At 34.8% G+C, this 21,226-nt stretch overlaps 4 protein-coding genes and 1 long non-coding RNA gene across 9 annotated transcripts; 3 read left to right on the top strand and 2 right to left on the bottom strand.

Annotated features, from left to right (window-relative positions):
* Positions 1-6: 6 nt before the first annotated feature.
* On the bottom strand, positions 7-4,733 carry LOC110692038 (protein ACCELERATED CELL DEATH 6-like). The gene is made up of 4 exons (XM_021869031.1): positions 4,681-4,733; positions 3,107-3,507; positions 510-1,090; positions 7-369 (listed from the first exon to the last, which is right to left on the bottom strand). The coding sequence occupies exons 1-4, from the start codon at positions 4,731-4,733 to the stop codon at positions 7-9; spliced, it is 1,398 nt and encodes a 465-aa protein (XP_021724723.1).
* Positions 4,734-4,809: 76 nt separating this feature from the next.
* On the top strand, positions 4,810-9,375 carry LOC110691958 (cytochrome P450 97B2, chloroplastic-like). 3 transcript variants are annotated; one of them, XM_021868942.1, is made up of 9 exons: positions 4,810-5,002; positions 7,048-7,095; positions 7,224-7,275; positions 7,572-7,658; positions 7,776-7,864; positions 8,020-8,111; positions 8,449-8,510; positions 8,954-9,101; positions 9,187-9,375. In XM_021868942.1, the coding sequence occupies exons 1-8, from the start codon at positions 4,998-5,000 to the stop codon at positions 9,035-9,037; spliced, it is 519 nt and encodes a 172-aa protein (XP_021724634.1). In that variant the 5' UTR covers positions 4,810-4,997; the 3' UTR covers positions 9,038-9,101; positions 9,187-9,375. The 3 variants fall into 3 exon arrangements, with proteins under 3 accessions (XP_021724634.1, XP_021724633.1, XP_021724635.1); XM_021868941.1 differs by lacking the exon at positions 4,810-5,002 and having other exon boundaries at positions 6,761-7,095; XM_021868943.1 differs by lacking the exon at positions 4,810-5,002 and having other exon boundaries at positions 6,763-7,095; positions 7,216-7,275.
* LOC110691957 (pentatricopeptide repeat-containing protein At4g26680, mitochondrial-like) lies at positions 5,134-7,133 on the top strand. Its single transcript, XM_021868940.1, has 2 exons — positions 5,134-6,742; positions 7,035-7,133. Exon 1 carries the CDS (start codon positions 5,149-5,151, stop codon positions 6,649-6,651), a length of 1,503 nt encoding a protein of 500 aa, XP_021724632.1. The 5' UTR covers positions 5,134-5,148; the 3' UTR covers positions 6,652-6,742; positions 7,035-7,133.
* A 167-nt stretch (positions 9,376-9,542) lies between the features above and the next one.
* Positions 9,543-10,843, bottom strand: LOC110691959. Its single transcript, XR_002505363.1, has 3 exons — positions 10,632-10,843; positions 10,440-10,523; positions 9,543-9,858 (listed from the first exon to the last, which is right to left on the bottom strand). It is a non-coding gene; the product is annotated as an uncharacterized LOC110691959 (long non-coding RNA).
* Positions 10,844-15,147: 4,304 nt separating this feature from the next.
* LOC110691955 (DNA-directed RNA polymerases IV and V subunit 4-like) lies at positions 15,148-20,743 on the top strand. 3 transcript variants are annotated; one of them, XM_021868939.1, is made up of 10 exons: positions 15,148-15,376; positions 15,658-15,711; positions 16,678-16,749; positions 17,162-17,272; positions 19,570-19,681; positions 19,818-19,895; positions 19,980-20,013; positions 20,086-20,154; positions 20,233-20,329; positions 20,488-20,743. In XM_021868939.1, the coding sequence occupies exons 2-9, from the start codon at positions 15,666-15,668 to the stop codon at positions 20,311-20,313; spliced, it is 603 nt and encodes a 200-aa protein (XP_021724631.1). In that variant the 5' UTR covers positions 15,148-15,376; positions 15,658-15,665; the 3' UTR covers positions 20,314-20,329; positions 20,488-20,743. The 3 variants fall into 3 exon arrangements, with proteins under 3 accessions (XP_021724631.1, XP_021724630.1, XP_021724629.1); XM_021868938.1 differs by having other exon boundaries at positions 15,642-15,711; XM_021868937.1 differs by having other exon boundaries at positions 15,149-15,376; positions 15,596-15,711.
* The last annotated feature ends 483 nt before the right edge of the window (positions 20,744-21,226 follow it).

Raw genomic sequence — 21,226 nt, 5'->3', positions numbered from 1 at the left:
CTTCTATTATCTTCTCAGACATTTGAACTCATACCTGTGAAACGACTCAAGATGAAGAGGTGTTTCGCCAAGGTGGTTTGTTTGACAGAAAAGGATCGGGTACTTTTTCAATGCATCCACAATCAACTCTTCTTCTGGATAAGGTTCAGATCGAGACTCAAATATGGAAAAATCTTTAGCGAACTTATATGTTTTGAGACCCTGAATTGCTAAATGGATGATGTTGCTTCCGTCGAGTAGTCGAGAAAGAAATTGTTTTTCATCGTTTAGCATTTCTCTTAAGGTTTGCCACTCCCGATTACAAACTGCTTTATACAAATCATTACTCATAAGCTCATCTTTTACTACCTCTTTCTCGTTTGCCTTCTCCTGCAACAACAATATTGTACATTTAAGGTAGTTATTCGAAAACTATACGTAGTACGGAGTACAATTTACAAGGTTATTGAATTTCCAAAAAAGATTGTGTCAAATAAAATAGAACGGAAGAGGTATAAATTTTTACATACCACTAAGGCACGAAACTCGTTCGATTTTGACTGAAATTGAATTTCGGCTGAAACATCCAGCTTGTTGGTGGCAAATTGATCAAGAAGAGTTTGTACAGAAACACCCTCCTTATTTTGTAGGAAAAAGTTAGCATTATGTCGAACCATGGCTTTGACCGTTCCAAAATCATGGTTCATGACAGCTATATGCATAGGTGTGTTCCCGTCATGATCCTGTTTATTAATCAGCAACACTGGAATTTCTGCCTTTTCCAAAAATTCCTTTGCTTGTAAGGTAGTCGGAAATCTTATGTAATGCAACACATTTTTTCCTTTGGGATCACATACCACTATTGACTCGGGACAATTGTTAATTATGACATCAACAACCGATAAATTAGAGCTGAATGCTGCTCTAAGTAGAGGGGTCATCCCATCTGCATCACATAAACAACCGATCTCGCTGTGATTCTCTAATAAAGACCTTACCAAAGAGATTGAGTCGTCTTCATTTTCATCAACAAAATGACTATTCGTGCTGGACAGTGCTCCCCTTTGGCAGTTAAGCGTGTTTATCATTTTTATGGTTAACATGTCAGTACCTATAATAAATACCAAGTTCATTAACAGCAAAGAAAGACAGTACAATAAGAAAACTTAATTCACTTTTATTTGTCTCTCATAGTCTCATGCACAAACTCCTTAATTATTTGTATTCGTTGCGGTTCTATACAAATATTAAATGATAATATGACAAATACATGCAAGATATAATAAGCTATAGCCTTTTTCTACGTGTTTAGTGTTATAATAGGGAAATTCCTTGTTTCTCATATTGAGAAACGAAATTTGTTTCTCATGGGGGCATTTTCGTGAATAAATCAACAAATTTTTTATTATTGTGAGCTCTACAATTGAATAAAGTTGAACAAATTTGTTAGTTTATTTACAAAAATGCCATGTGATACACTACAAGAAAACAACTCATTTCCGACGAACTGATTTTGACGGACATGTAATTCCGTCGGAAAATTCGAAATGTCCGATCGATTTTTTTTCCATCGTATATTTCCAACGAATTCAAGCAATCCGACGGAATATAAATCTGCCGGAATATTTGTACTTTCCGACGGAATATTCCGTCGAAAAAGGTTATTTCAGACGGAGAAATATTTCGTCGGATTACTGACGGAAAGTGTTCCGTCGGAAACTTGCGACGGACTTCCAATTAAGTCAAACTTGACTCCGACAGAACCTATTCCGTCGGAATGGACCTTTCCGATGGAAATTCCCTCGGAATATAGCGAAATTCCTACAAAATGTAATGCGACGGTGCCTTTCGACGGAATTCTGTCGGAAATCGGCATTTTCGACGGAATTACAGGATATTGCGAGGGATTATTTCCGTCTTTGATTAGCTGTTTTCTAGTAGTGAATTGCACAACCACCGTCACCAACATCAACGGATCTTTATCAATTGCTAGATTTAGGTTTATTTTGTAATTGTAATTATATATTTAGTGTATTAAATATATGATAATTCTATATTTAATTTGTTGTTTTGTTCAATATAATGTCCTTTTTTTGCTTTTTTCAATTTGTATAGATTCTTTTTTTCGATTTTTTTTAAAATTTTATTTCCGCTTTTGGGGTGGCTGGTGGGTGTATAGTGGGTGGTATGTGGTCAATGGTGTTGGGGTGGTCAGTGGTTGGGGTGGTTTTGGGATGGTCGGTGGTGTTGGGGTGATTTCGGTTTGGTGTGGGTGGGGTTTTAGGATGGTCGGTGGTTTTGGGGTGGCTGCTTTTGGGGTGGTTTTGGTTGGTGGTAGGGGTTGTTTTGGGTGGCTGCTTTTGGGGTGGTTTTGGGTGGTGGTAGGGGCTGTTTTGGGTCAGTACTTTAAGGATGGTTTTGGGTGGGGTTTTGGGATGGTCGGTGGTTGGGGTGGTTTCGATTTGGTGTGGATGGGGCTTAGGTACGGTGTTGGTGGATCATAGGTGGTGGTAGGGGCTTTTTTTTTTGTTTTTTTATTAACTTTTCGATGAAAATTCGGTTGGAATTTTTCGGCGGAACAGTAATTGTCGGAAATTTTCGACAAACTTTTACTGGCCGGGAAATCTCTTTAGACACCTGAATTCCGTCGGAAAAGTGTTTCAGACAAAATTTCCGTCGAAAATTGTCGTTTTTCCTACAAAATGTTTTCTGACAACAAGTTCGGACGGAAATTCCGACGGAAACGGATTTTCCGACGAAAAGCAGGGTGTTTCCGACGGAATTTTTCCGTCAAAAATATCCTATTTTCTAATAGTGTGAGAAACTAAGTTTGTTTCTCACTATGAGAAACTGGGACATTCTCGTTATAATATCGATGAAAGCTCAATGTTTAGTGTTATAATATCAAGTTTATATAGTTGCTGTTATTGCAAAACGTACTAAAGATATACATAATAGTAAAATCATGCAAATGGACATATACAGATTACAGACACTATATTACTCAAAAATCGTGCAAATGGAAGTATGTGACTGAGATTATAAGATAATACAAGCTTAAATAAGATATATTCATGTCGTCTAATAATAAAATATACAACCATTGAAATTCAGAGAAATTGCATACCTTGGTGAACATATGTAACAGCGAGATGGAGTGGAGCTTCGTTGCGGTTGTTAGTAAAGGCAGCCAATCCATGATCAATCTCTAGCAAGTACGCAGCAACCCGAACACTCCACCCTCCATTCAGTAAGGCTACATGGAGAGGGGTGTTCCCATCCTTATTCCGAATCCTCCAAGGGGCCTTGTCATCCTCAGGAAAACTCAATTTCCGGTACAAGTCGATCAATTGTTTAGCGATCACTGGCGTACGCTGTGTCGCTGCAATGTGAAGAGGGGTATCCCCGTCAGAGTTGGTGCCACAAATGAGATTTCGTCGATCAGCTGCTTGAAGGCTTCGCAAAGCCGCCTCGATGAAATCATGGTGACCATGTTGGGCGGCAACATGGATAATGTTGTAGCCATGGCTAGTCAACCCAAGAAAAAGTGATAGAATGTGCTTGTTAGATATTGTGAAGTTAAGTAGGTCCAACAAACAGACATGTTTTATGAATAAGACACGGGCCTTTTGTAGTTTAGAAATTTGTAAATTAAACTAGTTTAGATCTCGTGTCATGTACGATTATTGTTAAAGCTATTATATCATTAATCATTTTGATTTAACAAAACATCTTATATCAATCACTAATTATAGTTTTATAAAAATTATTATATACACTCTGATTCAAAAGTATTTCTTTCTCATTTGATAATTAAATGAACAATATTTATCAATATACGCAAATGATAATCTTGAATACACATTACAGTCAGGTAAATATAAGAATCTCTGTCACTTTTCTTAATTTGACTTTTGCAAAATTTACATACATCACATTGACCAGCGTTTGTTATAATCGTATCAATGTATAGTTTTCGAACATTTATAAAAAATAGAGGGAGTATAATCTTCATATTTCAAAGGTTATTTAACACAGTAAATAAATGAAGTTGACTCAGACAAAATAAATGAAGTAATATCCTGAATTCCTGATACATTAGCGATATTATCGACGACAATAATTCTATTGTAATGTACTCCGTAGCTCAGGTTGGATTATTTAAAGAATAACCAAAAAGTTTGATTATTGATCTAACCGACTAAAACTTTGCTTATTTTCGACAATTGTTTAATACAAATTTTATTTATATCCATAAGCAAACTCATGAAAAGGATTAATATTACTGTAAAGACAATATTAATCTAAATGTACCTTAATAAATAAAATATGTATAATTTCCATACTTTGATTAATATAAGATGTACTATTTTCCCAATCTATGTGATCTTTTTCTAATATAGATCTACTATATTATTTCTTATAGTATAACATGTCATGAAATATGTCTAAAATCTTATCACAAAGTACCTTTTTATTTATAATTGTCATTATTTTATGTTAAAAGATACTGAGTACATTAAATCTTTTATTTTAAGTAATTATTGTATTAATGAATTGAAGATAGTTATTATGTGAGTAAAAAAAATAGTTTTTTTTAAATAATTATATTAAGGACACACCAAAAAATGACACGTGTCATTATTGGTGTGTCTTTTAGTATATAGTTATTGATTGATTATCTTAATCTTTGTGATATACTGATATACTTGCTTCAGCTGTGTAAATTGTCTTCTAAGGCAAGCTTCATTCATTTTATTGCACAAACTTTTTTGATTGTCTTTTGTGATTTATATATTAGATGTAGTTTAATTATATGAGATATTATTATGTTTAAAAAAAAAAGAGGTATTAATAGATTCGCCATATGTTCAAAATGACACTGTAGGAGAAGTGGCCCCTGTGATAAAGAAGAAATTTAGTCTTAAAGAGAGAGTAAGAAGACCCCGGGATTGAATAGCCGAGCTTGCTAAGTGTGAAATAGTACTAATTATCCTCTCTAAAGAAATTCATCATCAATGAGGTCTGCTGCTCTCTTTTACACATGTTTGGTTTCTCACCTGTCTTTGTTTCCCTATTATTCTGCCTGAAAGTCTGAAACCGAGGTTTGAGCAATGAAATGAAAGTTTTAGAATCAGTCTTAAATTTGCTTGACTCTAAAACTTTGCAATGAAAGTTTCTGGTTTGAGCAATTCCTCAATTCTGGGTAAATTAGCAAGAAATAAATTGAATGTAATTCCAATTCCACATGGAGCAATTCCTGAACCAAAAGGTCAAGACCTTGATTTTGTGAATGTAGCACATAGCCATCTTATACACTCTGATCGGGAAAAATTGGAGAAATTATCAAGTGGTTTTACCCCATTTAGATTTAAGCATGTATTGTTGAAGATTAAGAAGGATTATGTTCTTTCTTATGAGTTTTATAAATGGGTTCAGCTCAAATACCCTAAGTTTCACAACCTTGAAACTCATGCCATGATTCTCCATGTTTTGACCAAACACCGGAAATTTAAGTCTTCTCAATCGATTATGAAGGATATACTGAGTTCGCGGCGGTCTATTTATTTGCCAAGTCAGTTGTTTCAGGCTATATTGAACTCGTATCGATTGTGTGATTCGTCTCCTCTTGTGTTTGACTCGCTTTTTAAGACGCATGCCCATATGAAGAAGTTTAGGGATGCTACCGCGACCTTTTGCCACATGAAGGATTATGGGTTTCTTCCTACAATAGAGTCTTGTAATGCTTACATGAGTTCATTGCATAGTTTGAATCAGGAAAAAGTTGCATTGGCTTTTTATAAGGAGATTCGGAAAAATGGAATTTTGCCAAATGTTTATACTATGAACATGGTTATTTATGCTCATTGTAAGCTTGGTAGTTTGGAAAAGGCCTTGGAGGTGTTTCAGGATATGGCAAGTATGGGTATCTTTCCTACTGTAGCATCACATAATATACTTATTTCTGGGTATTGCAATAAGGGCCTCTTCACCTCTGCCGTGAAGCTAAAAGCCTTGATGGAAAAGAACGGATTGAAGCCGGATAGTGTCACTTTTAACACCCTCATCAATGGATTTTGCAAGCAAGGGAAATTGCATGACGCGAACAAGGTTTTTAGTGAGATGAAAGCGGCACGTGTGCCTCCAAATACTGTAACTTACAATACGTTAATAAATGGGTATAGCCAGTGGGGTAATAGTGAGATGGGATATGAACTTTATGAAGAGATGCTGAAAGATGGGGTGAAGGTTGATATGGTGACGTATAATGCTTTGATATTGGGATTCTGCAAGGAGGGCAAGACTAAGAAAGCAGCCATTATGGTTAAAGAAATTGACAAGCAGAATTTAGCCCCAAATTCCTCAACCTATTCTGCTCTTATTTTAGGGCAGTGCACGAGAAAGAATTCTGAACGTGCATTTCAATTGTACAAGAGTATGATAAGAGATGGTTGTTATGCAACGAGTAATACATACGAGATTTTGATCTCTTCTTTCTGTCAGAATCGTGATTTTGATGGAGCAATTCAGGTTCTGAGGGAAATGCTAGGGAGAAGTATGGTTCCTGGTCCTGAAATTCTCTCTGAGTTGTGCAATGGGCTTTGCCAAAATGGAAATGAAGATTTGGCTGTAAGCTTGCGCAATGAGGTGGAAGCTAGATGTCGTAGCTGAGGCTGAGGGGTTCTGGAGTTACCTCAAGGTTTTATTTGAAGTCTGAAACAAATGGCTTTACAGCCTTCACCTGATGAGTTCCACTTTTGAGGTTTGCCACAACATGTAAACAAATACCTCTCTTCTGTTACCTTTGCTCTTATATTTTTTTCTGTTTTTTTTTTTCAATTTTTTTTTTAATTACTTTGATATAGAAGTTGAAATTTAATAATCCATCTAAAATTCTGCAAGAGAATGAAACACTTCTGCAGTTCTGCTTTGTGATGTAGGCTGTTTGGGATAAATGCTTCTGCCGTTTGCCTGCTTTAATGTAACCTGCAGTCAGGCATTATATATGATATCTGTGAGTAAATTAAACATACTCACCCATGACATTGGGATAGTTTGGTGTGGCAGGAGACGGATGTTGAGAAACTGCAGCAAAGGGATTATTCAAATCTTAAGGTGGGTCGAATGGTGTAAGTTAGATTACACAAATTCTGTTTTCTTGTTGATTTAATGTGCTTTGAATTGTGAACTATATTTGTTCTCTACAAGATTTAAAATGAAAACTAAAATTGGCAGGATGCTAGTCTTTTGCGCTTTTTTGTTGACATGCGAGGTGCTGATGTTGATGACCGCCAGGTAATTTTAAAGCTTGATTATTTTTTGTTTCTTAATTTCTCAATTTTTAAAATTTGAATCAATCCAAGGCCCATGCATTTAAGCAACCCAAGTTCATTTAGGTGGTTCATATTTCAAACTGGCATGTGACATGTATGTCTGTGCATTGAATGAGCTTTTTTTTTTTTTTTTTTTTAACTGCTGATAGCTTAGATTTAATATCATCATCTGTTATTCTTAGGATCCTACAAATATTTAGTTTTGGAAAGTAGGTTTGAGGAATCCTTCAGCATATGTTTGCTTTATCTGTTTGACAGCTTAGGGATGACCTGATGACAATGCTAATCGCTGGACATGAAACTACAGCTGCTGTTCTTACTTGGTCTATTTTCCTTCTTTCTCAGGTATGATTGACCTATATAATCTTCCATAGGCAAAAAATATTTGACACTGGATCCTAGTCTTGTTTTTGTCCCTTTTCTTTGCCATTGGTGCTGGGCTTAATTTTGCTTTTGGTGCAGAATCCTTCCAAAATGAAGAAGGCTCAAGCTGAAATAGATGCAGTATTAGGCAAGGGAAGAGTAACCTTTGACTCACTTAAAAAATTGGTGTATGTACCAAGTCACCCTCTTATACACTTATGTCAATGATATTGCTATGGGATAAATAAGTGCTGAAGAAAAATAGGTTTCAATTGTGACATTAAAGTTGTCCCACCGGGGTAATTGGAAACTTGATACAATTTACTGTATTCTATGATATCAGGTACATTAGACTTATTGTCGTAGAATCTCTTCGGTTGTATCCTCAACCTCCTTTGCTCATCAGACGATCTCTCAAACCAGATACATTACCAGGTACTTCTGTTAAGTGCTCATATAAAAGTGAAGTAGCTAGCTCCCAAAATTTTACTTTCCCCAATTCTTGTCACTAATGAGATATAGGTTGTAGTGTCCAGAACATATTATGTATTATTAAATAGATACTAGTGAAGTATTATCTTCTAGCCACTACTCGTAACATTACCTGCTACTGATAATCACACTTAGTAAAAGCATGTAATTTACCCTGCTTTGGGAATGTGGCTTAGATGATTATCGCCCCAGGACCTAGAGTATCTCTTTGAAAAGAAGCTAAGAAAGGCCTCATAATTATCGAATTTGGCTGTACTGAAATCAATTTCTGATTGTGCAGGAGGCTACAAGGGTCAAAAAGATGGATACAAGATTCCCACTGGGACTGATATCTTTATTTCTGTAAGTGGGTCAACTTATCCTCATAATATATGTGAATTACGAAATGTCTTTACATGGAAGTTTCCGTAGCTTAAAACCTTTTGAAAGTCTCCATAGCTGGTATCAAGTTAATCGTTACTAGTCAATCATATGCTATAATTGCTAGTCCTCTACAAATGTAGGTTAGGCTTTACCCACGTCAATACTTCTTTACCTGATCATGTTAGTGGCTGCCCGTCTTTAGCACAGCAGACTTTTACTCCCTTCGTCAAGGGTTACGTAACTTACATATAATACTTAGATGTCTCACAAAGTACCTGCCCAAATTATCTCAGTACCTTTCACTCTCTATCTCTACTCCGTTTCTCAATGAAACTTAACTAGTAAAATATATGAAGGGACCTGATGAATTTAAACTTAACCTAAAGATATTAACCATATATGCATAAAAACTTTCCGTGTAGGTATATAATCTTCATAGATCTCCATATTTCTGGGATAAACCTGATGAATTTGAACCAGAGATTTTTAGTCCAGAGAAAAAGTGAAGATATAGAAGGATGGAATGGCTTTGATCCATCTCGGAGTCCTGGAGCTCTGTATCCTAATGAGGTAACTTGATGTTGCTGGATCGTCAAATCCATTCATTTTTCTCTAGAGCATTCACTAATTAATCGTTTGCACTTGCAAATATCAGATTTTGCTTTCTTGCCTTTTGGTGGTGGACCGAGAAAGTGTGTGGGAGACCAGTTTGCTCTAATGGAATCTACAATTGCTTTGGTCATGTTGCTTCAGAAGTTTGATGTTGAATTGAAAGGTTCGCTAGATGCAGTGGAACTTGTGACAGGGGCAACAATTCACACCAAGAATGGACTTTGGTGCAAACTGAGAAACAGAGCTAATGTACAATAAATTTCGAGTAACAGCTCATATAATGCAACTTGCACCTTCTAGTGAGATATTTTGTAAAAATAGTGTACATCATAATCTAGTTTATTTGGAATACTATCTGTTGACTTAAAAAATGTTGACATTCAGCCTAGCCAAAACCTATAAATAAAATATAAGTATGGAGTATTGATTATTTAGAGCCACAAACAAAAAACATCTTTATTTTTACAATTCTTCTCAGAAACAGCACAACTGGATTAATATCTAAAATCAAACAGAGGATGACAGTAGGTTTGAGGATGCCAGAAAGAGCATATCACACAGTACAAACAATGTGGCATATTATGTTGGCTCAATTGAGGAGCGTCTTCACGATGGACTTGACGTTCAATTTCATCAAGTCAGTGTAAGACTGCCCACAGCCAACAAACATCACAGGAGCTCCAGAGATGTAAACCATGGACAAAGCAGCTCCAACCTAAATAATTCCATCAATTAACCATGTCAGGAAATGGAATCAAGAGTTTCTATTGATCAAGTGAAATAATATACGAAGTATAACTTATACTTCGTAATACATACAAAATACGAGAGTACAAAATAAAATGAAACAAAATCATATCATGCCACATACTCCCCCACAATCTCACAAAAAGTCTTATACTGAGTTCTTTTTTATTCTTAAGGGGTAGTTTAAAGCTTTGGCAGGGAGGCAGGATATAATATTGATACCCCCAAAACACTGGAATGGAATCAATCCAATTCAATTCATTCTGTTCCGAATTAGCCCAATGCCCCGACCAAACGCTATATGACATGCTTTGACAAAAGATCCTTTATTAGTCAAGTCATTTCTATCCTCTTTGGCTCTTCTCATAACTTAGTTTTAGTAGTGGCATATTATTAATTCCAATATATATCCGTTCTTATTATACAGGGTGACTATTTTTTCTGCAATCCTACAGAAATGTGACTCTACATTCAGCCGGAGGAGTGTGCACAAGTATATATGCAGTATGATTGGCACAGTGAGATGTCAGAGGATGATAAAGGGCCTACCTTGTCATCGATGGTGTCAAACTTGGTAAGGAGGATGCCATCAATCAATCTTGGATTTGGTGAGTTTCAAAGATCAGCAAGTTTCTGCATCAAAGTAACAGATGATGATCAACTTTCAAGGAAAATCCAAACAAAAAAGTAAAGGATATAGAAGGCAAAATAATGGCCTCACAATTAAATCCCAGTACAAACCTGATTGATTTTTGAGAGCTGATCCACAGCTTCATTACCAACAAGCGCTTCACCGACAAAAAGGACAAGATTCGGATTGTTAAGGTTGATAAGCTTTGAGAGTGCACGCATCAAAGGTTCATTGTCCTGCAAGACAACCCCCAAACGTTAAAGATAGAACACAAGAGAGTAAACAAAACAAGAGAATTGTCAAACATGATACACAAAAAAGATTGATGGCATCCTTTATTTTTATATATATATATATAGAAATAGGATCATGTGAGAACACATTCCTTATGTGAGAACACTTTATATGTGAAAACACTTTATAACCATTGGATCAAACAAGATCCAACGCTCCACATCTATCCCTGTCAAAATAATGGCATTACTGTAAATTTTAGATTGTATATAAGAAAAATTAAAAAAAAAAATTGTCCAGCCTTTTCTCTCTCTAGATATTGATCTAGGTCTTGCCTTTCTCTCTCTTCTTTCCCCAAAAATTTCTGAACGAACACTGCTTCGATCATAATGTTGAGATATCTTTGAATTTCGACTTGAATCTACAACTATAGTTAGGTATTTGCTGCTTTAATTTATTTTTTTTTTTGATATTTGGCTTCAATTGTTCAAATTTTGGTATTGAATAAGGTTTTTGTAATTTTGTTGAAACCCTAGAAATCGCGAATCCTTCATCAAATGGATTCAACCGAAGCTATTGTTACATATGAACGAATGATGTAAGTACCAATTTATTGATTTACTAGCATTAAGTTTTCTTTAGTGACCTTGATTTGTTTTCTCCATGATGTTGTATGGTAAATTTTTATTAATTCTTTCTTTTTGCTTTTGATAATCAGGTATATAGACTATGGATAAATATCATGTCTCATGTTGCATCTCAAATTCTGGCTAGATTGATGTTTAATTGGAAACGTTATTTTCATTCTCTATTTTATACTCCTGTTTTGGATATATGATGCACCAAATTTTTTTTTTAAAAAAATAGGACACTTGATTAAATTTATAGAAGTGCTCCTGCCCAAAAAAAAAAAAAAAAAAAAAAAGAAATACATCACTTTTATGTGATTTTTAGTAGTTTGTATCATGTGATGATTGTACGAAGCAATTTTATGAGATTCTGATTTAATATTGTTCATTTTCTGGTTAGCTGACAAAATCTTCTTAAGATGTAATCGTTGTCTGGTGGCTCACATCACATTGGCTGTTGCAATGCAAATGTTCAGGTATAAAAGCTGGAGATTGTGAATAAAGACGCATCGGCTTCTAGCGTTGCAGATTCTATTCATAATATTTGGTGTTTCCTTGGCTTGCAGTCTCAGACGCGTCCTAGTCCTGTAGGGCCACCAAATCGACTGCTCAGCCTGCTGGACCTGGCCCTGCTAAAGGATGGTGTGTGCCTAACAGGCCACTAATGCACAACTGCAGTCCAACATCAATTACGTCTGCAGCCAAGGAGTTGATTGCAAACCCATTCAACCAGGTGGTGCTTGTTACAACTCAAACAATGCTAGGGCTCACGCGACCTATGCCATGAACACATTTTACCAGACAAATGAGCAACTGATTTTTTGCTCATTTGTCAAATGAGCAATTATTTTTTGCTCATTTGTCAAATGAACAAAAAAATTCAATGCTCCTTTGTCAAATGAGCAAACTATTTAATGCTCATTTTTCAAATGAGCAATTAATTTTTTGCTCGGTTGTCAAATGAGCAATTATTTTTTCCTCATTTGTCAAATGAGCAAAAAAATTCAATGCTCCTTTGTTTCATGAGCAAACTGTTTAATGCTCATTTTTCAAATGAGCAAATGATTCTTGCTCATTTTGTCAAATTAATGCTCATTTGTGAGTGTGTTTGAATGTTTTAAATACGTTAGCCTACTAGCTCAAGGGTAGAGCATTGTGCAACTGCACAAAAGATGTGGGTTCGAATCCCACGTAGGTTCATTTATGTAATGTGGAGACATAAGTTTGTATGAGAGTTTAATTGTAACAAAGTTTATATAGTTATAAATCATTTCAAACCATTTTTTTGCTCATATAATTAGTACGAATTTGATTTTTTTTTTTATAATTAATTTTGTTTATAAAGATAACCTATGTAGGAATTGAACATACATCCCCTATGCATTTGCATAATGCTCTACCAATTGAGCTAATAGGTTCACATTTGACATGTTGCAAATTTAAAATCCAACTACACTACAAATAGGAAATCTCAAGGTTTTAGCTTTAACAAAAGTGATTGCTCGTATAGTCGTACTATGTTAACTGCTATATAGGAAAGCACAGCCATATGGATTTCCTGTAATTTACCGCGTGTACATCAACAGAAACCACGTTCCAAAACACATACCCCTTATGCCATTCGCACTAGAATCACTATTACACTGTTCGTTGTTGCTAATCATTTCTGCAGAATATTACAAAAAACAAGTTAAGAACATAATAAATTAGAAATTATAGCTTTAGTTATATTTGCTCATTTTTATTATATTTTCTCATTTTAATTCTATTTTGCTCAATAACAAGTCAATAACACAATAAAAGATAAAACATAATAAGAGAAGAGGGGGAGTAGTAGAAGGGTGGCAGTAGTAGCAGGGGGGCAGAATATGGGGTTGAATAGCAGAAGGTACACTATGTTCTACACTACAAAGTATGATATGTAAGAACTCCCAATTCAAACCATGTGAGATAATTTTACTACTAATCATAAAAAACACTATATTTGTGCAACAAAAAGTGAACAAATAATCAACTTTGCTGCCTATAACAGATCATATATGATATATTTGCTGACTATGATATATTTGATTTTTATTTCTCACCATCTTCCTTACACCATACCATCACCACCACCACTACCACCACCAAACTCTCTCTCCTTCCTCTGCCCCTGCACCCTACCACCACCACCAGCATCACCACAACCTGTCTCACTGTCACTCCCTGCCACCGTCGCTGTCCCCTGCACCCTACCATCACTAGCTTATTTTCCTCATTTGCTCATTTTTATATTTGCTTATTTTTTTTTTTTTTGTATTTGCTCATTTTAATTATGTTTGCTCATTATACATATTTAGGAAATGAGCAAATAATTGAATGCTCATTTATCAAATGAGCAAATAACCCAGTGCTCATTTGTGAAATGAGCAAATTTTTGTATTTGCTCATTTTAATTATGTTTGCTCATTATATTTTTTCTATATTATTTCACATATTTAGGAAATGAGCAAATAATTGAATGCTCATTTATCAAATGAGCAAATAACCCAGTGCTCATTTGTGAAATGAGCAAATAAGTATTTAGGAAGCACAACCCCAACAAAACAAACTATCCTAGCAACATCAACAAGATGAAACAATTATACTCAAATTTAAAATAAAAACACAACAATATGGTCAAGAAGTCATAACTTAAAGAAAGTGAACATGTACAATTTCACCATAGACCAAATCATCAAAAACTTATCCCATCTAAATATGCTCACACAATGTCACCAATTTCACATTTTTTTTTTCATTTTTATTTATAACCACAGTTTAAATTTGCTCATTTTTATATTTGCTCTTTTTTTTTTTTTTTTTTTGCTCATTTTAATTATGTTTGCTCATTATATTTTATCTATATTATTACACATATTTAGCTTTGCTCATTTTCAATTTATTTGCTCATTTTAAATTTGATTGCAAATAAGAACTTAATAACATAGGAGCATAATAACATCATTCGTAAATAAGAACATAATAAGAACATTGTACTGAATATGCTGACCATAAATATAGTACTAAATTTGATTCAGAATAAAAATTAAGCCATTGTCAATGATTGTACAACTCATTTTTTTGAATAACTCAAATAATGCTTCAATTTCATTCACCATAAGCTCAAAATCAAATTCGAAAACTAGATCCACAAAAAATTAAAATTAAATGAAAATTCATCAAATTCCGGAAACTTACATTGAGATTCACAAGCAAGGCGAGTGAGGTCGGTGTGAACTTGCTTATGATTCCGGAAACAATCGTCGATCTTCAATTTTTAATCTCCATTGTAATCCCACCTTCAAGTTGTTTTGAACTTATCAAAAATGGAAGAAGATGATTTGAAATTATCAAAATTACAAAAATCAGAACAAGAAGTTTGGGAATTCAATTGAAATTATCAAATTAAAATCAAATTAAGAGAAATTCGAATAAGAGAAATCAATTCGGAACTTGAAATTATGCAGGAGTGAAGAAGAGGAGAGAGAAATCCCACCTTCAAGCTTTAAAGAGAGAGAAAGAGGAGTATATAAATTGTACATAATTTGGGTTTTGGGGGTTGATTTGTTTGTTTTAAGAATTACATTATTGTCATTATTAGTTGAACAATCTCAGCTGTTGGATTAATACAATCTAATGGCTGAGATTTGTTCTCACATGTAGGATGAGTTTTCACATGGAGGTGGTTCTTACCGGATCCCGACCCTATATATATATATATAATTTCAACCACCAGACTGAAACAAATTGGACAGTTGTGATTAAATCTGGAAATTAAATTCATTGAACCCAAAAAACAAAAAAAACTTTCGTTTCTCTCTCCTCTTTCTCACTGATAATTTCTTCTTTGTCCTCAAACATTTTTCAGGTTTCCTCACCTCAATCATCTACTCAAAAGTCAGGAATTTGCTACAATCTACACCATTCTTGAACAATATTCTAATTTGTTGCAAAATTTCTTAATTATAGAGGTAAGCATTGTAAATTTGGTGTATTTCGATTTTTAGGGTTTAATTTTTTTTTTCTTACTATAATCGGATCTTATATCCTATCAATTTAGAGCATACATTTACAACTTCGTCAATAATTTGCTATGTTTCTGATTCGTTAGGATCATATATCCTATCGATTCTGATAATTTTGGCGAATTCACTTATATTCAATTCCTGAAATTTGGTATTTGTTTTTAGCTGTTTTTTTTTTTTAAAAAAAAAGAAAAAAAGAAAGTGTTTTTAGTTCGTCTCTTCAGCAGCAGCACTAATGGCGGAGAAAGGTGCAAAAGGGTTTTCTCTTGGCAAAGGAGCAGGTTATTCCTCTTTATTCACTCCCTCTGTGTCTTTCCTATTTTCTCTTCTTCTTATAAATTTGACGATTCCAATTTAGGGTTTTTCATTTCTTTGAATTAGGATTCAATTTTTCAACTTTTTTCCCCTAAATGGGAAATAAATGCAAAATTGCCGTTAATTTTAAGCAATTCTTTATGCTGCAGATTTTCGGAATTCAGAACCGTCAAAATATTTGCTATGATTTATATAAAAATGCCAACTTTATTTAGGGTTATAATTTTTCATCAGTGTAATTTGTATTTCTAATTTAATTTGGGATGTTTGTTTCCAAAGTATACCATCAGTGATAGCTGGGATTAGGGAAGTTGAGGCAACTTAGTGATTGGAACTTAAATTTTATATCTTTGTTTTGTTGGAGTACAAATTTGAGTGATTGGGTTTTATTAATCTGAAATAATGGGTATGGTTTGATTTGTAACTTGATAGAAGTAGGATAAAATGAATTGACACATGTAGGCTGATTGCCTTCATACCTTAAGAGTCTCGGCATGTAAAGGCATGTAGTAATCTAAGATGATAGATGATATATGTATAGCACTACGAGCACGCCGTGAAGTATAGCTTTTGTTGAATGATAGATGTATTTATTTTCATGCAACAACCTAATGTAGTGATGATCATGCCTACATTGCAACATGTCAATTGGATTTGTCTCAAACTTTTACCCCTTTTAGCTCGAGAGCCTACAGCAAGATTAATGGTTGTGCTTGTGCCCACCTCTATGGCTCTACCAAGGCCCATGCACACTGAGATCATTGATCATAGTATGCATATGTGTGTTATGCCTTTAAGTTGCATGTTTGATTGTTTCGTGCTCGTAATATAATGTTATGCATATTTTAAATTTAATTCATATCAAAACATTTTGTGGATGCTATTCCATGTTGTGGATAGAAAAGATGCCATTAACATGTTCTTTCTTGCAGTGCCCTTAAAAGGAAAGGATGATGACTCCACAAAATTAAAGAAGGGAAGGAAAGTGCAGTTCGAAGATGAAGGTACTATCCTCTTCTCTTGCTAATCTACACTATGAATAATTTCCTTACTTTCAACCTCAATGTCAGTTCTTTTTAGGTTCTGTTGTCGACTTATGATGATATGTGTACCTTTTGTAGCCATCTGCTTTTATATGTTAGTAGTCATAGTTTATCCTTTATAGCATTAGCTGGCTATGTTAAAGAGTGTTTGAATCTTTTTGCCTTGTGTGTAATGTGGTTCTTTCTTGATAGATGGAAATATCTGAGACTCTGAGTCATCTTCTATTTTTGGCTTTTATTTTTCTTTGATGAAGCTGATACTGCCTAATTGTTGTATTAAGTGTTATATGTGCATGCTTAGTAGTAAGTTTATTTGTTGAACATTTTTTGTAATTACTTGTTTTTTTGGTGGCAACTTCTTGGCATTATCAAGAGTCCCCTGCAAACTTTTCATCAAAATCTGGTGGAAAGGGTGAACCTTTGAAAGGAGGGAAGGGCTCTACTCGAAAAGAACCGGCTAAGTATGAACTTAATGTTCAGTCAGGTTTGTAATTTCTGTTTGACACTTTTAATATGGTGTTCAACCAATTATTAAATTATTTACCCTTTGCTCTTTAAGAGTTTAAGTGCATACTATTCCTAGACTTCCTGGTCTAGAAGTTAGAAGTAATCTTTAATGTGCAGTCAGATGACAGAATTGGGCTGCTTGTCCGGAGTAAATTAAGCAACCTTTTATGCATACCTAGATTAATTTATGGTCCTCTGCAAAAGGAAGCTATCTCTGATCAGGTGTTTGATGCTATATGCTCCTTTTATAGTTGTTCATCTTTAGCTAGTAATTGAAGAGCTTGAAGAAAGGTCGAGAAGAAGGGGTTGAAATATGGAAAGAGCACATAAGTTTATTGAGAGGCAGAGAAGCGATAGGAGGAAATAGATAGGAGACTAGGAACTATATTACTTGTACTCTTTATTTCACCTCTAGTACTTGTGTCGGCTCCTCGACACTTAGACTTGGATTATTGGGTAGGATACTTTGTAACATATTTATCTTGCTCCTAACCCGAATTCATTTAAAATGTATAGATATCTTGCTATCTGATTGGGTCTCTCACAAAATTAGGTGTTTCTAGGTTGCTTTGTTATTCCAATCTTCCATGTTCAACACCAAATAGTCAGAGGGAGTACCTAGTACATATCTGCTACCCGCTTTTTCTTATACCTGTAGCTGAATGTCTTTCACTTTGTTGGCTCAGACCCTCTTAAAATATGATAAAGTGAGGGGCCTTGGAAATTTGGCCAACAATGTAAAAGCAGTCACAGAATCTTAAATTAAATTTGCTGTGTCTACATGTGTTGGAAATGCTAATATCTTCTGCTTGAGTTCATCTGCTGTAAAGATCATCCCCTGGCTGGCTTACAGGAAAAGAATAATGCTTTATTGCTTTGGGAGGAGCCTTGGACCTTCAGCTATTCTCATAAGATAATTTAGGGTTAGGATCTCTGTAGAGTATGTTGCAGAATTTATTGAGAGCAAGTACACCACCATTTTATTGAATTATATTCTTAGACAATGAATTAAGAAGGCATTGTCACCTTGTCCTAGACTCCTAGTCATTGAGAGGTCTAGAAAAGGATATTATACATTAATCTGCAACAATTCCGTGATACCACTTTATGTACCATCACTGTGATGGAGGTTACCCTGTTAACAGCTGCAAACAAATTTTTAAAAATTGGCTCACCACACCATTCTTCATGCTAAAATGGTATTCTTAAGTAACTTTTATTAAGTGTACCATAAAATTAAAACACTCTAAATTTGATAGCATCTTTCTAGACTAACACTCCTGGATCTTGATATGTTCCAACTAATTTAAATACTAATGGTGATGGTGAATGAAGGCATTAAGTAAATGGGTAGAGTGTATAGATTGGAAAGAAACTTAGATTTTAATCTTATCATCCTTTTTCTGGAACTTTTTAATAATAGGAGCTCCAGGTTGAAGTTTTAAATACATAGTAGAGTCAATCTCGCTTCTGAAAGTGAAATGTCCCACTGTTGGGACCTTATCTGTTGCCTATTAAAATCATCTACTCAGGCTTTATTATAAGGCTAATTGTTGCTTTGAAAGAGTGATGTGAACAGTGGAAATTTCTCTTGGGCTTTCAAAGGATTGAAATATCATATGCAAGCTCCAAACTTTGATTTGGGGGAACACAAAACCCTTGGAGGGTGAGCTCAGTTCGAGGGAAGTGAAAGGAAAAGTTATTAGAGGGGGAAGGAGGCAAAGAAAATAAACATAGAACCATATATTACAGTAAAAAATTATTCGAGGGAAGGAGGGAAAGAAAAAAAAAACACAGAACCATATATTACAGTAAAAATTATTTGAGGGAAGGAGGCAAAAAAAAGAAAATAAACACTCGAAGTGAAAGGACATTATCAATTCCCTTTCCCTTCTAGAAATCCTTTAACCAAACAGCGCCTAATTAATATTGTAGGATTTTTTTTTTTGGTTGTATGATTTGTCAGATTGTTGGTGTATGCTTTAGAAGATTTCTTTGCAGCTACTTCATTGATACTTCATGCTAATTAATTTGTTGCTGCTCTCTTCCACTTATCCCATGAAACTTAATGTAGTAAGTGAGATATGGTTCCTTGGTTTTAGGGGGGATTGCTTGTTTAAAGTTTCTGTGATCAGAAGAATTGTATCCATTTGGTTTAGGGGAACTTTTTTCTTCTTCTTATTATTATTAGTATTAAACATGCTACTTATTTGTATGTCCATTTGCATTATTGTTAATGATTTTTATATATTTCTCCTATTTGTTTGCCTGTAGAGCTTCCAAAGAACTCCCAATGTGTGATGGATTGTGAGGCAGCTGACATCTTGCAAGGAATCCAGGAGCAAATGATTTTTCTCTCTCGTGATCCAACTGTCAAACTTCCTGTGTAAGAATTCACTTTCATATATGGTCTTAGAGTTACATAGAGTGGAGAGGGGTGGGTGAGGGGCTATATTTGGCTCCTCAAATGTTGCTGTCAAGATTAGTGGATATTACATAACCTCTAACAAGTCTTTCATCAGTTCATTTGACAAGGGATTACTATATGCCAAAGCTGGAGGACGATATTCGAATCCCAAGGCTGTCAGAAAGGCTCTCGGGTATCCTTTTACAAGTCTTTCATCAGTTTATTGTATTGTAATGTAATGACTCTCAATTGTTAAGCCCTTTAACTCATCAAGCAGGACTCTCAAGAAGTATGGAGTTTCTGATGGAGAGGTTAGTCACAAACTTGGTGAATTGGTAATTGAAAATGTATTATTTCACTAAAGATAATTCCTCCTATTGCAGATATGTGTCATTGCCAATACTTGCCCTGAGAATGCTGAAGAGGCTTTTGCCTTGGTCCCTTCCCTGAAGGTATGTTGCATGCAAGTTATTTGATTGGAGATTCGCATTTGTGTTAGGGTTACTCACTTACCTTCTTCGACCCTAAAGGCCAAGAAAAACAAGATCAATGAACTACTTGAAGAGGTCATATCTCAGCTGGTTACATTGAAATTGCCAACAGAACCATAGAGAGTAGAAAGGGGAGGTATGTTTGTTTTGCTTTCTGCAGTAGAATTTGTTCCACCATACCACCGATAATGCTCTAGCTTAGTGCTCGACTCAAACTTAGTGGAGCATTGTGACTGGTGAAACTGGGATGTCTTGTGATTACTATCTTATAAATTATTGTATCTACTTTTGCAGATGCCAAGCCCTTGCAGCATGTCGAAACTACATGATATGCATCAACTTACATCACTACCCTTACTTGGCCTTTGTTAGTTGGTTTTGTATAGGTCTTAATTTTGTAAGAACGTTTTTCAGTGTAGTCTGTTAATTGATGTCAAACTGTAACATGTAAATCCTAACTGTATGAACCTATCTACTTTTGAGTTTCAATGCTCTCCTTAACTGCTGATCTTTAGTCAATATCCATCTGTGTGCCAATTACTTGCTACTATTCTGTTACTACTCTTTGACCCTTTATTACTTCTGCGACCTTGCTCAGGGACGAGGTACCCTCAGGTCAATCGCTTAGTGTGTATACATTGCTGATAATTAATACAACCTCCGCTTTTATTTAGTTGGCACCTTATTTTTATCACGCTTGTCAATGCGCTATTCTAAAGATTAATATCTCTAATTCTCTAACATTGTAAAATAATAAAAAGTAGATATTAATAAAATAGACATTGAGACAATTTAAACAAGTAATCACTTAACTATGTTTTATCGTAGCTATAAATCACAAAATCTAGTCAAGGTGTAGTTTATGAATAGTGTAAAAGTCAAATGGTGTAAACTTAAAAAAAACAGAGGTAGTAGTCATTAGAATATCTTATTCAAACTCTGAAACGGCAGTAATAAAAGAAGCAAACATGACATAAGCCACTAGGCAAGTGTGGCTTTCCCCGACTGCCATAACTTGTAAGAGATGATATGC

This window comes from Chenopodium quinoa, unplaced genomic scaffold (genome assembly GCF_001683475.1).
Source record: "Chenopodium quinoa cultivar QQ74 unplaced genomic scaffold, ASM168347v1, whole genome shotgun sequence".
NCBI lineage: Eukaryota > Viridiplantae > Streptophyta > Magnoliopsida > Caryophyllales > Amaranthaceae > Chenopodium > Chenopodium quinoa.
Note: the sequence above shows the minus strand (reverse complement) of the source record. Positions and strands in the feature narration are given on the sequence as shown.